Source organism: Parasteatoda tepidariorum, chromosome 2 (genome assembly GCF_043381705.1).
Source record: "Parasteatoda tepidariorum isolate YZ-2023 chromosome 2, CAS_Ptep_4.0, whole genome shotgun sequence".
NCBI classification, from domain to species: Eukaryota; Metazoa; Arthropoda; class Arachnida; order Araneae; family Theridiidae; genus Parasteatoda; species Parasteatoda tepidariorum.
The window spans coordinates 15,487,106-15,501,473 of record NC_092205.1 but is presented as its reverse complement, the minus strand read 5'-3'; the positions used below and the strand labels follow the sequence as shown (position 1 = coordinate 15,501,473).

The following is a 14,368-nucleotide window of genomic DNA, read 5'->3' as shown; positions in this document are numbered from 1 at the left end:
CCTTTGTGGAGGACTATTTGATGGAACTAACCTGCATTTACGTTGCATGGAGAAGAAAACCTCCCACGGTAGGGTACTTTATTCCACGATACATCTACCACTGAGGATATTTTATGCCAGCTCGCACTCGATACGATGCGGAATTCGTATCGACCAGCCATTACTGGGATTCGAACCCGGTTTACCTCATTGGAAGGTGAACGCTTGTTTCCTGAGCCACCACGGCTCTGGGTGAAAATGTTTGTAATTATCATTTCTAGTAATTCGGTAAAAACTGAGTGTTTAATTGGATTGCACATCACGTCTTCTTAACTCCACTCTAAAATATTGCAAATAGTTGCAGCTTTATCAATCTAATGTTTAATTCTTGCAACGTTAAACATAAATTTTGGCAAGAAACTTCTGTTTTGTTCAAGGTGAAAATCATTTCCAGTGATGCTGTAAACAGAATGCTTAGTCGGATTGTATCTTCTAAGCCCACTCTAAAATGTAGCTGATACCTCAAGTGCATCTTTGGCAATCTATTTTTTAACATCCTGCAATATCAAGAATAAGAATAAATCTTTAAGGCCCCTTACGAGGTAGATCGTTTGGATAATCAACCTATTTTCTCGTTTTCTGAATTAGTTAAAAGTTTCATCAAATACAATTTGTTATGCATAAAAAGCATTAAGCTAAGTTAGGGATGCACAACCTTTTTCAGTGAAGGGCCACTTGCACAACAGGTTAACTAACGAAGGACCTCAAGCGTATTCGTTTTTCCTAGGCGGTACTACTTGGTGCTGTCTCTCCTATTGTGCTATCTGTCCTCTTCTACTTAAGCCTATTTTGAGCACACAAGCCTGAAAATTTATGTAATTGCAATAACCAATCAAGCGTATTCAACAATTTTTAGGCAAATATAGTAATATTTAATTCAACATTTGTGTTCTAAGCACTAACTTTTTTTATCAGTAAACTTAGTAATATATTTGTAAAATGTGCAAATATAATGTGTTTGAATGAAAGATCACGTGCTTACAAATTTATCTTCAGGAAAACAAATGGAAAAACGAAATTCAAAGAATTAAAACATTTCTTTTTGCTGAACCACAAGTTTTCATACCTCTTTTCTTTTTAAAAAATTATATTTGGGAAAGTCAATTTCGCCACTTTTAGTTCTAAGAATTGAGAACAATTGTTTGTTTGTTTTTCTGGTTTGCATCATTTTTGATGTTTTTATTATAGAGCGCAGTATTTTAACGGAACATTTCAGATAGCCTATTCGTTTATTGCCACTTTTTTCATGCACTACATAGATAGCCGGTAACATAGATAAGTGTGATTTTCAGAGTGAAGGTTTTGTTTTAGGAACCAAAAACATTTTTTTTATTACCTTTACTTTTATTAGCGTTTTATCAAGACACAGCATTTTTTAAGGACCGTTTATAATAAACTTTATTTTATAGAAATTGTTTTTTAAAATTACGGCAATGCAAACGTTAAATTGAGATTAAAAATATTAGAGTTTAATTTTAAAAGTCAAGAAAGTTTTTGTTTCTCTCTAGCTTGTTCTTTAAAAATAAAACTCTTGATTTTATTGATGTTTTTATAATATCTTGGCAATTTTTAAGAGCGTTTCTATTGGACTTTATTCTTCACTTTTTCTTGAAAATACGGTAATTGGAAAACACATATCCAGTGTTAAAATTTTCTTCCCAGTATTAAGATTTTTTTTTTCTGTTTCGCTTTTGTACATAATCTTTAGTTTTCTATGAGAGCGCTTCATTTTCAAAAGTTTTTCTGATAGACCATATCTTTAACGTTGTTTTATGAATAAGTTTTTCCAGAAAATACTCTTTTAGCATTGAAATTTCGGTTTAAATTTAGCTATGCTGCTAAAAATATGTTGCTTTCTGCTGAATATATGGAATTCGGCCGATTTTTATTGTCACGCGATTAGAAAATCGCGTGACTTAACAACATTAGTACGTAAAACTAATAACGTATAACTAACGTAGTTAAAATAACGGGATCCTCAAAATCAAGTAGAATACGATGAAATCAGCACGAATAAAATGCGTTGATAATGCGCGATTTAAAACGCGTGAAAAAGTGATTATTTAATGGTGAGATCCAACTTCGAGATTCATAATATCATATTAAAATATTAAGGTTTTCAAAACTATCTGAAAATACTATATTTTAACAGCCGAAAAATAACTTGAGATTCACAATGAAGTTAGCACAAATAAACTGTGTCAAAAAGCGATTACTTTAATGTGTGATTTGAAATTAAAGTATTGTAATTATATCAAAGTAAAACTACGGGATTTCCAAATTACTTGGTAAAGCGTAGAAATAGTTAGAAAAAAATTCTACAGATTTACCATGAAACAGCTACAAAGAAAGCGTATTGAAAAGTGATTATTTAAATGTGTGATTTAACTTCAAGATTCAGAATATTGTCCTATTAAAAATTTCAAGATTTTTAAATTTTTGAGAAAATATGGTGTTATAACTGCCGAATAATAATTGAGGATTTTACGATGACATCGACAGAAATAAATCGCATCAAAAAGTGATAAATCCAATACGAGATTGATAACTCATGAGTTAGAATATCGCATTAAATGTACCAGGATTTTAAAAACCGTATGGCGATCGGTAGTTAGTTTTAACTGCGAAAGAGCGATCGAAACGTCACTTGGATTTATGATGAAATCGATTAAAATAAAGAGTAAAAAAATGATTACTGAAATTTGCGTATCGTAATATCATATTTAAAATATTAGGTTTCTTTAAACCAAGCGGAATTTGATACAATGACTGGGAAAAAAGCAATCGAGAAACAACATAGATTTACTATAGTATCTATGAAAATTAAACACTTCCAAAAAGTGATTAAAAAAAAGTGTGACTTAAAATGCTGTTTTTCTTTTAAAATTTTTGGAAGAAAAATTAATTTTGTTAAAAAGCTACTGCGGGCCGCACATCAGCCGGAAATAATAGCATAGAAAAGTAAGGAAAAAGAATGTTTACAATCCAAAACAGAGGCCGAAAATTCAAAACTAGTTAAATATCATTTTAAAAGTTAATTTAATATAGATAATTAAATAATATTTTGGGAAGGAAATTTTAAGCAAAGGAGTTCTAAAAAAGTTCTTAATTCCAATAATTTCACCGGTCGTATTGTCACATAATAATCATGTAGAAAACGAAATCCGTTGGATAGTTTATGAGAAATCTAATTTTAAAAGCAAGATTTTTCAGGAACTATTCAACGAATTTGCTCTTATTTGCATTTTGTTATTTAAAAAGTTCTCGAGATATGACGAAGTACGCAAAAAAATAAAATATTAAGGGGACCAAACTTTGGACCGCTCTCTTGACCAAACTATTGGGGTCATATATCTCAGATTGCGACTACTCCCAATATTTTGGAGGTCGGTTATCCGAATTCATCAAAAAAAAGTATGCTTATTTAGAAACAGCACACTTTCGTGTATGATTTCGGAACCTAAAATATCGTCTGCACTAACTAATTATAAAATTATTGCATTGTATATTTAATAAATCGATTTACATACCAAATACAAACTTAATCTGAAATTTTAAAGTTGAAAAAAAAAAGGATTGACTTAAGTAGTTGCAATGGCTATAAGTCATAAATAAATATTAAATAAATTTTTTTTTAGGTATAATCTTATCATTACTACAAAATGTAATGGAAACTGGTTGTTAGAATAACATCTGGGCAAATCTTCTAAAATAAATTTTATGAAATATGTAAAAGCTCTGCATTCTAACAAATAAAAAAGAATGTGAATGTCATTTCAAACGAGTTTTGAAGTTTTAAAAATCGGTGTTTGTATGACTGAAGTTTTAACAGGATAACTTTTGGTGTAATGCAGGATAGTTCTAGAGCAATTTCAGTTTATCTGTTTTATTTTAACAAACATACAAATATTTGAAATTGATATAATATATATACAAACAAAAACATATGAGATTTACTGTGATGATTATGTATCCATCCCTTCAAGTTCTTTTTCATGTTTGTCGGAACTAAAAACATCCAAAGCTTCCTGAAATATTTAAATATGGGTTATTTTATTATTCAGGCTTTAATTTTTCACAAAAATAGATTTTTTTCTTAACGTTTAAATCAAAGATATATGCACTTAATACCACATACAGAGTTTATACTTAAATAGAAGAAATTTCTTGACCTAATTTTGCTAGGCCTTTTTAGGTAAATTGATGCAAAATTCCAGTATTTAAAAAAAAAAAATTCATCAAAATTTACATTAATACAAAAGTGAATTAAAATTATAAATAAAATATCAACTCTAAGAAAGCATTAATAATTTCTTTCACTAAAAAATATTTGGTGATTTAAATGATGTCAACTCATAACAAATTGTTAGAACAATAAATGAAACTGAAAGGATAAAAAAGACTAAGGAAATTTATAAGATAATATTGAACAAAAAAAGAAAAAAAAATCTATTCTTAAGTACGGAATTGTTTAAAAAAGTTAATAAATAAAAATACATGAATAATCTTTTTATAATTGAAGTTTAGAAGAACATTTTTGAAAACAAAAGCACAATAAATAATTAAAACCAAATATATTAGCCGATATTTAAAAATTAATTATGGAAAAATAATCACCAAAAAGATTGCAAAACGTAATTGAATGATACTAATTTAAAAAAAAAAAAACACTGTGTTTAACACCCATTATCATACTTATCTTAAGAAGAAACAAGTAAACAATCCATATCTAATTGAAATCAATCCACTTTAATTAAAATAAGTGAAATAGTGCTTGAAAATAGTGCAATTCAATAAGTCAAATAGTGCATTAAAATAATGCTTTTTATCAATAGACAATAAAAAAAAAATTTAAAAAACATATTTTTAATCCTTAGCTATAAAATAAATAAGTTATCCTAAAATATGAAACAACGCTGCAAGCAAAAAATAAAAGTATAACTTATTAATCAAAATAAAAAAACAAATTTTCAATATCTAATTCCTCTTAAAAAAAATTATAAAAAAAATATACAAAATTAATACAAATATTCAGTATCTTATTGAAATTAAATCATATTTAATCAACTGACAAACACTTTTAAAAACAGAAAAGAAAAAAAATGCAACAGGTAAAGATTTTCTATTAAAAAAAAAAGGAATCGTAAATAAGATGGATAAATAGATAAAAAATACAAATTTCGATATTAAAACTGCTAAATTAATTTTTAAAAAAATTTAAAAACTTATTTTAATCATAAATACTAAACCAACACAAAAAGAAAGAAACAAACATAAGTTCATTGATGTCATTAATTTAATGGAAGAGTTAAGCCAATTTATAATAAAGAAAAGGTTTATAAAAAATCACCAAATTAACTCATATTATTGAAAGAAAAAAAACAACATATTTCATATCTAATACAGAAAAAAAGAAAATAATAAAGTACAAAGAAAACTTATTAATCATATTAGAGAAAAACAACACTTAAAAATTACCAAATGGAAATTATTGTTAAAAGAAGCACTAACATAAATATTAAAATGCAGGACTAGGCAGGATATAATGAGATCAGCTAAATTTAAAAACAATTCCTGTCTCAAATCACATTAAAAAGAATTAATTTACAGAGCATAAAATTTATTGCATACTGAAAAAAAAAATCAAAACGTAGCAGAATCAGAAATGTATCACTTGTAAAAAGAGAAAGCTGCTATTTGTTTCATAAAAAAATAGATCAGGCAAAACTTGCAAATGATAACCTACCTCTTAGGAATCAAAATTCATTCAATTAAAAAATATTATTTCTTTAATAAATATCAAATAAGTAAACATAGCAATGATAAAAAAAGGTTTTGTTCCTAATAATTAATTCAAAACTCTTAAGAATAATAGAATCTTGAGGATACACTCAATAACGATTGGTCGGCCCAGAAAAAAAAAATCTCACTATTCTTTTTAATCCTCTATTGTGCAAGTGCAAATTTATGGTTGATATGAAAATCGAAATATGCAATAAATGAAAATCGTAATATGCAATTTTCAAATTGTGTAAATACGAATTTTAAACCGTGAGAATATGAATCGTTATGTTTGGTTCTAAAATTACATGAATGTGAGCCAATTTCTAAATCGAGTAAATATGAATCAAGATGTGCGATTTCAAAATCAAGTAAATAAGCAATGTGCTATATGTTTATGAAATGAAGTTGATGTGGGGTCTATGAGATAGCATGACTTGCAAGTTGAGATTAAATTGCGATGCATAATTTGTCAATCAAGTCAATATGAAAATATGCGAAGTAAAGAGGCATATATCATGTGAATCATAATCTTGACTCGTAAATTATTTTAATGCAGATTGCGATGTGTACTCCATAAATGCCATTAATACGAATAGTATACAAGATTGATAATTTAAAGGAAATAAAAGCGAACCTGAAGAACAAAATTTTGCCTTCTTGTGATAGAGTTGCAAGTGTAAAGTTAAATAGTAAAATAATAAGGATAATAAGTTAATACAAGGAAGGATTTTTAGTGAATGTTTTTAAAATTATCAGTTAAGCATAAAACGAAACGATAAGTAAATGATTTAAAATTCAGTAAAAATCTTTACAAATATAAAAAGCGGGGTAAACGTTGCAAAAATCTAGTTGGTAAAAGATCTAGCATAACAGCAGGACTAATCTTGCCAAAAGCAGGAGAGTTGGCAAGCATAAATAAGAGTTTGTACCTTTGCATTGAGTCAAAAGACAGCCACTTTGAAACCAATTAAATGTATTTATTAGCAAGTGCTTCATGTCATTATTATTTGTTAATTCATTTACACTGGTTATCATAAATTAAGGAAAAATCACAAAAATAGCGATAACTCTTTCAAAAGTAAGCCAAACCGTGCAAAATTTGCATATGTTGTCCACTAAGAGTAGCTGAGTAAAATTGCAATATGCAAATTAGTGGCGCTGCACTCGGCTTACGTCATCTGCCTGGAGCATAAAAGTCCAAGTTTGAGAGAAAGCACACAAATTTTACTGTGATTGCGACATTGAAAATCTGAGATAGCCAATTCGTAATAATGACCTCTAGGCATCATTTGCCTGAAGAACTACGATGGAGAGCCATCGGGAGACTAGAGGCAGGGCAGAGTCAATCAGAAGTGGCCAGATGGCTAAATGTGAGTCCATCTGTGGTTCATAGACTTTGGAGGCAATTTCAAACCACAGATTCGGCATCTAGGAGGTTCAGTCAAGGACGGCCAACTGTTACGACCAGTGCCGATGACCGATATTTGACATTAAGTGCACGCAGGAATAGAACCGCTACTCCGACACATCTTAGATCCTCTCTTGCTGCAGCCACCGGAAGGTTGGTGTCAACGTCAACTGTGCGCAGAAGGCTCCACGAAGGTGGTCTGTATGCGAGACGACCAGCCATTTGCGTGCCGCTCACATCACGCCATAGGAGAGACCGTTTGCAGTGGGCCCGACAACATGTCCACTGGACGTCAGATCAATGGAGGCCTGTTCTCTTTACGGATGAGTCCAGGTTTAGTCTAGAAAGTGACAGTAGACGTTATTTGATATGGAGAGAACCTGGGACCCGTTATCATCCATCAAACATCCGTGAAAGAGATGCATACGGAAGAGGCAGTGTCTGTGTTTGGGGAGGCATATCCTTAGGAGGGCGCACATACCTCCATGTCTTTCCAAGGGGAACCGTGAATGCTCAGGTTTATCGAGACAACATCCTTGATGCTTATGTGCGCCCATATGCCGGGGCAATTGGTGATTGCTTCCTGTTACAGGACGATAATGCAAGACCACACAGAGCTCGCATTGTTGATGATTATCTTCAACAGGAAACAATTACTCGCATGGAGTGGCCAGCTCGATCCCCGGACTTGAATCCTATCGAGCACGTTTGGGATGCTCTAGGGAGGCGTGTATCTGCCATCAATCCGCCCCCTCAGACCCTTGCCACGCTTGCAACTGCTTTACAAGAGCAATGGCTCTCACTTCCTATTGAACTGATAGACCGCATAATTGAAAGCATCACACATCGCTGTTTGTGCTGTATTGCTTCTAGAGGCAATCATATTCCATATTAAAGGTACTTTTTCTATTGCAAACCGATACTTCCAATTTGTTTATTTTATACATGTGCTAATTTCTATACTACTATTAATGTCTGATAATTTCTTTTTATGTTGTTTAATACCTTACTATGTGTTGTATATTGTGGGTAAGTTTCATAAAATTCCATGTGTAATTTCTTGAGTTATCGCGATTTTTGTGAATTTTCCTTAATTTATGATAACCAGTGTATTTTTATTATAGTTTTATAGAAACTATTTGTCTGAGAATTTCTGATGCACCTTATAAACGAAAACTGTCAACCTCTTAATTTTAAATATACAAGAATATAATAATATAGACAGAGTACAAGAATATAATAATATTGCCAGATAATTACAATGAAATGAAAATTTAATATTAATTTTACCTGAAATCTGGTATTCATATGCTCACACAAAGTCTGTAAATCTTCTAAACCTTTTTTAAATACTTCAGCTGCAGGAACACCTTAAAAAAACGAATTTTATTAATATTTGTAGTATCTAGCTAACATTTTGAATATATCAAAATGTATACTGCACAACCGGGATGAGCTTTTAGTGGGTGAAAGGGTATGACCGATTTGATCACACCATTCTAAAATCTTACTGACGCTTGATAACACGCATGTCAGAGCCTGTACGCGACACATTTAGATAAACATAAAACGAAAAACATACATCAGATAGTAGTACCAAATACATATGTGCAAAATCAACAAAATAGGACTGATGAAAAGTATGATGCATAGAACACTGCCTTAAGGAACACCTTCAGTCTGAATGAAGAAAATTTAGTTTTTCACAAAAATGCCGCTTTGAGAGAAAGTTCTTGAGGAAAATAAGTAAATTACCACGAAGTCCCATGTAGTAGAAAATCTTAAGACTTCCTTATCGCAATGTCTGATTGTAAGTCTTCTTAATATCAAAATAGATAGAGACAAAAGCGTTGCGAATTTGTGACTTTATAGCAACTACGATACCAATTGTGTATCTTCCTGAATGAAAACCACTTTGGTATGAGATGCTTTTTTTTTCCTAGGTAGAAGAGAGAGTCAACCATGCTTTTCGAGCAATTTATTAACACATGGGACGGTAGCTAATGGGGTTCTTAGTGTCCTTGCCTGGTTTTAAACTGGGAATCACAATAGCCTTGAGTAAATTAATAACAAAGAAAACAGAAATTTCTAATTTCTTTTTGATTTATAGTTAAAACTGCAGTGTAAAGATAAATACCCTAGTTGAATGTTATTCCCTACATAATAACAAGAGAAAAAAAATTTTATACCATAAAATTTATTTATTAAAAATACTATTTAAATAAAATTTCGCGAACAACTATCTAAATGATATTTAAAGGCTTTTACCCTCGTCACTGCACTCAACCACCAAAGAAATAGAAGTTAAACATATGTATAAATCTCTCCTATTTAACTTCCACATTATAAAATGATAAGCGTTACTTGCTTTGCTAAACAATACCTATAAAAACACTTAAAATACAAAGAAATTTCTTAATAAGAATAAAAGATATTTAGCATGCGGTGTTCTTGAATTTCAACAAAATTTCATTTTTATTAGTTTAAACAAAAAAGTAAATTTAAAAGTTTAAAGTAAATTTCAGAAAAGGACCGAAAACACACACAGCGGAACCCCGATTTTACCTTTTCTGTCGGACTAGCATTAAAAAATGCACAAAATGGGAAAACATAAAATCAGGAAAAAATATTAAGTATATTTTTTTAAAACTGACGCTTACAAGATGACTACATGGGTGCAAGTTGGAGAAAAGGACAACTGAAAATTTATTCTGACAAAAATTCCCAACACACATAATACTCAATCGACATATGTAAAATATCTAAGAAAGCTCCACCATAATATATCAAATTTAAATACCGTACAAAAAAATATCTGTTTATCTCTTCCCTTAATAAAATAACGGGACAGGAGCAAAAGAAAGTACACCCATATAAATAATGAATGCATTTCTACTTACTAAATTATATCATTAATTGCAATTTTAAGATTCCCACCATAAATATTTACATTTCTAATGAAAACATATGGCAAATGTCATTTACTTTTAACTGACTAAATTTCTTATCAAACATTCATTTTAAACTACAATTCATATATCATGTAGGCAAAGATACAGCTGGGAGTTTTTTCAAGGAGTGATTTTATTTGTACAATGAAATTAATTTTAGAGGAGTGAAATAAATACAAGAAATTGAGAACTACAAGAAGAAGGGCAATAAAGACAGAAGTATTTAATATAATTTAAACATTCGAATAATGTTTACCAGACACAACGCTTCGATTTTCCCCTATCCACACTCTCAGTGACTATGTCCAAACAAGTAGGTAAAAAAATAAAGCAATCTTGAACATTAGAAAGAGCAATTTATTCTGCACCCTCATACTGAATGTGTGCTGCAGTCGATATACACATCAGAAGATAATCAGTCATGTAATTTCATTCTGAAAGATCGACATTCCAATCGGATACCAAGAAGCCTGTGCATTTTAGTCAACACTGTAGAAATAAAAACCAGAGCTTAAAAAAAATTTATTTTTGCTTTTGAAACATCTTGGAAGCCAAAGAAATGAAGAAAAAAAGCATTACCTAACCAGTTGTCTAGTGAAGCATTCTTTAAATAACTGGATTATTTCTAAGATTCAAAGGTTAAAAAAAATTCCACTTGAAAATTTTACACCTTAAGTTCCCATACTTCCTTTAACCACCCTTCTTATGCTTCTCCTACCCAATAACCTTTCTGATTTTGACTCGAGGGGTAAATTATCTTTCACAGACAAAAGGACTGTAAGATAGAATGTCAGAACAGTTAATAAACAAGTATCTTTTTTTTAAGGAAAGAAAAAAGAATTTGGAAAAAGTTCGTATGTGCTTTGTAAATAAAATATTATTATGATCTGTTAGGAAATCGTATAAAGAGATATTTTTTAAAAAGGTCTACGTCGATGGTCCACTAAGATTTTGCTGAAGACCTCGTTGCCCGGATATCCGTAGCAGCCGACACCACAAAAGAGATGCATGACGCTTTCACCAATGTATAGCAGTAACTCCTTCGATGGTGCTAAGCTTGTGTATATGTTAGCAATTTCCAGTTGCTCACGTGATAGGGGATTTATTGTTTAATTTCATTATTCATTTTATTTCTTTCTTTTATTCTATCTCTGTCTTGTCTTTATAACTCATAATTTTGTAACAGCATGTTTTGTGACCTAGCACTTTACGACTTGCACTTCGACCATGGATTGTATGGTGATCTGCGATTGTCTAATTGTGTTTTAGCAACCTGCATATGCACACACACATATATATATATAATTCAGTAACTATACTAATCTTTATTTCATAAATAAGTAATCGTTATATTATAACTTACGTTTTGTTTGAATTCTGAAATTAATGTCATGGACAGAAGGATGAGGTACAGAATATCCACAATATTCAACTTCTGGGCTAAAACAGTAATAAAATATATATTTGAGTATTATTCTAATCTTTGAGTAAAGAATTGAAAAATAACAGACAGGGAGAGCCTAATTAATAGAAATACATTAAAAGAGAAAATATTGTCAGAATTTAAATTAAAAAATGCTTTAATAATAAGTTTTTAAGTTGCAAAAGAATAAACCCTTGATGTTTATAAATAAATTTCGTTAAAACCCTATATATTTATTCCTTTGTATCTTCAAGAACAAACTGTTTACACAGACTACACAATAGAACAGACTATAATAAATCAGAAATATATAAAATAACTATAACAATCTATAAATAATAATAACTGTAGCAATTCAACAAATTTTCCTAAAATTAATCTTGCTACTGAACAACTTTGAAACTTTTGTAGTAAACCACAAAAAATTAAATTATGCAAATGATTAAGTTATGCATTCAAATTAATAAATGAATAAATTTACTTAAAAAATCTTTTAGTTATCTAGAGTATTTTGCTATGGGCAAATCTGTGGATAAAAGTTTTATAAAAATTTATTAAAAATAACTGCAATATTGTCAATTGAATTAAAAATTTATTTTAACATCTCAAATAATCTAAACACATATATATGGAAGGAAATTTAATTCAATTAAAAGTTATAAAGTCCTAAAATGCTTAAAAATAATTAAGAAATTCCAGACAACGGAAAAGTGAAAGTCAAAATTTCAGAAAAATATGGTTTTTCAACATAGTCAACTGATGTTAAAAAATATCCAGCATGTGACGGGAAAAAGACACATCGGGTAACCTTCACTTGGCTGCAGTTAATTAAAAAACAATCGATATAAAAAAATCAACGGAAGGTTAAAAGGCCAACAAGGTTAAAATAAATAAAACTGAGAAAACTAAGTAGACCTGAACAATAAAGTTTACATTTCAATAAAAAACTATGAAACTAAATTGATAAAGTTAAAAGTGGAGAAATTTGATGCAGCGATATTTACACTATCCTCCCTAGAAAAGGGGGGGGGGAGATCTTGCTTACATTTGAATTTTGAAAACTTAACAAAAATTTAACCACAAAACGACTGAAGGAATAGAACACAGCTAGAAAAGACTGCCAGAAAAATCAGCAGCATCTCCCAAACCAAAAAAGGGACAACAAAAGACTAACATTTTTAGTATTATTCATTATAGACAAAACATTGTAAGAATTTTACTCAGCAGTCCATATTTTTAAACATCATTTCAATTATCTGAATGCAAAAATTTAATGATTTAAAAAAAATTTAAATGCAAATAAGTTGAGTTTTTATTTAAAAAAATGAATCCTAAATAAGATGGATAAATAGATGGTAAAATGTGAAATTAATTTTAAATAAATATTTAAAAAAAATTATGGAAGTTAAGCCAAATTATAATTAACTAAAGATTTATTAAAATCACCAAATTAACTAATGTAAAACAAAATTAATGATAAAAAAATATATTTTATACCTAGTAATTATAAGTAAGAAAGAAAATGATAAAATACAATAACTTATTAATCAAATTAAATAAAATCAACACTTTCACCAGACAGAAACGAAAAACAAAAGAAGCGTTAATTTTAAAACCCAGGACAAAGCAGGATATAATGTGATTAACTGTTTTTTTTTTTCTTCTTTTTAAATCTTTATCATAAAATGCATGAATAGAAAGAACTAATTTATGAAGTACAAAATTTGTTGCACACAGGGGAAAAAAACTCAAAATCAAGTGGAATCACTTGGTAAAATGAGAACGCTGTAATCCGCTTTATAAATTATGGTCTGCTTTTAGCAATAAATACTCCTATGCTTATGAATAAACAATATTCTGCTTTAATTTTTTTTACCAAACAAAAATAATTGAAAAAGCAGACTATTTATTTTACAGAGATCAGAAGAAGAAATCCAAGGAGTATCCAAGGAGTCCAAAATTTGAAGGACTTATCAAAAATTTAAAAACTTTGTGTGAAAGTTAGTTTTTTTAAAAAATTAAAAAGCAGCTATTATAAGGAACTTGCAAAAATGTATATTTTGAATTTAATTTCTATCTCTTTTGAAATAAATTTTGACTTTGTCAAACTTCGTCAAGAAAAATAAATTAAGTTATCACTTTGACACACAAATACATTTTCCAATTTCAAATATTTTAATAAATCTTGTTAAAGTACAGATGTTAAGGATTGACATAAAAACCTACCAATCTTATATTTTTAAATTTGAATACATGAGAAAATCTAAGGCATTTTATAGCAAGAAAAAAAAATCACAGCAAATTATTAATTAAGTTTGCTTGTAACATGTAAAATTATTTGCTGTTATTTTTCTTCTTCTAACTCTTGCCATTCAATTTTTATTATTTTAAAAGTTTTCTTGAACTGCTAGACTTTGACAGCTAAGTCATATCCAGTGGTGCAAGTGGCTAAACATGGCTTTGGAGCAACAAAAAAGCAATTTTGAAGCAGTGAAACGAAAATTTGGAGCATATGTAATAAAAAGAATTAAAACAAGAATTTAATAACAAGAATTTTCAATTTTGTTCATTAATAATGTGTCTTATTTTTTTTTCATTTTTATGAAGGTCCCTGCATTAAAAAATTAAGTTTCTATTTGGTATCTTCCAATGCTGTTAAATATTCTGCTATCCTCGATTTTTCCTCAGATAAGAGGATCTGTTTGCTTTCTGTAATCGACATGTCTTTATTACTTAACCCATCTTTAATATTTTTTTCAGCTG

The 14,368-nt window shown here is 29.5% G+C and overlaps 1 protein-coding gene across 1 annotated transcript in view; it reads right to left on the bottom strand.

Annotated features, from left to right (window-relative positions):
• Nucleotides 1–3,909: 3,909 nt before the first annotated feature.
• LOC107441564 (RNA polymerases I and III subunit AC2 l(2)37Cg) overlaps nt 3,910–14,368 on the bottom strand; it is a 15,914-nt gene continuing 5,455 nt past the window's right edge. The window contains exons 3-5 of the mRNA XM_071177196.1: nt 11,546–11,622; nt 8,522–8,601; nt 3,910–4,067 (exon numbers count right to left, since the gene is read on the bottom strand). Coding sequence (XP_071033297.1) covers nt 4,005–4,067; nt 8,522–8,601; nt 11,546–11,622 — 220 coding nt within the window. The 3' untranslated portion in view covers nt 3,910–4,004. The remainder of the gene's footprint in view (nt 4,068–8,521; nt 8,602–11,545; nt 11,623–14,368) is intronic.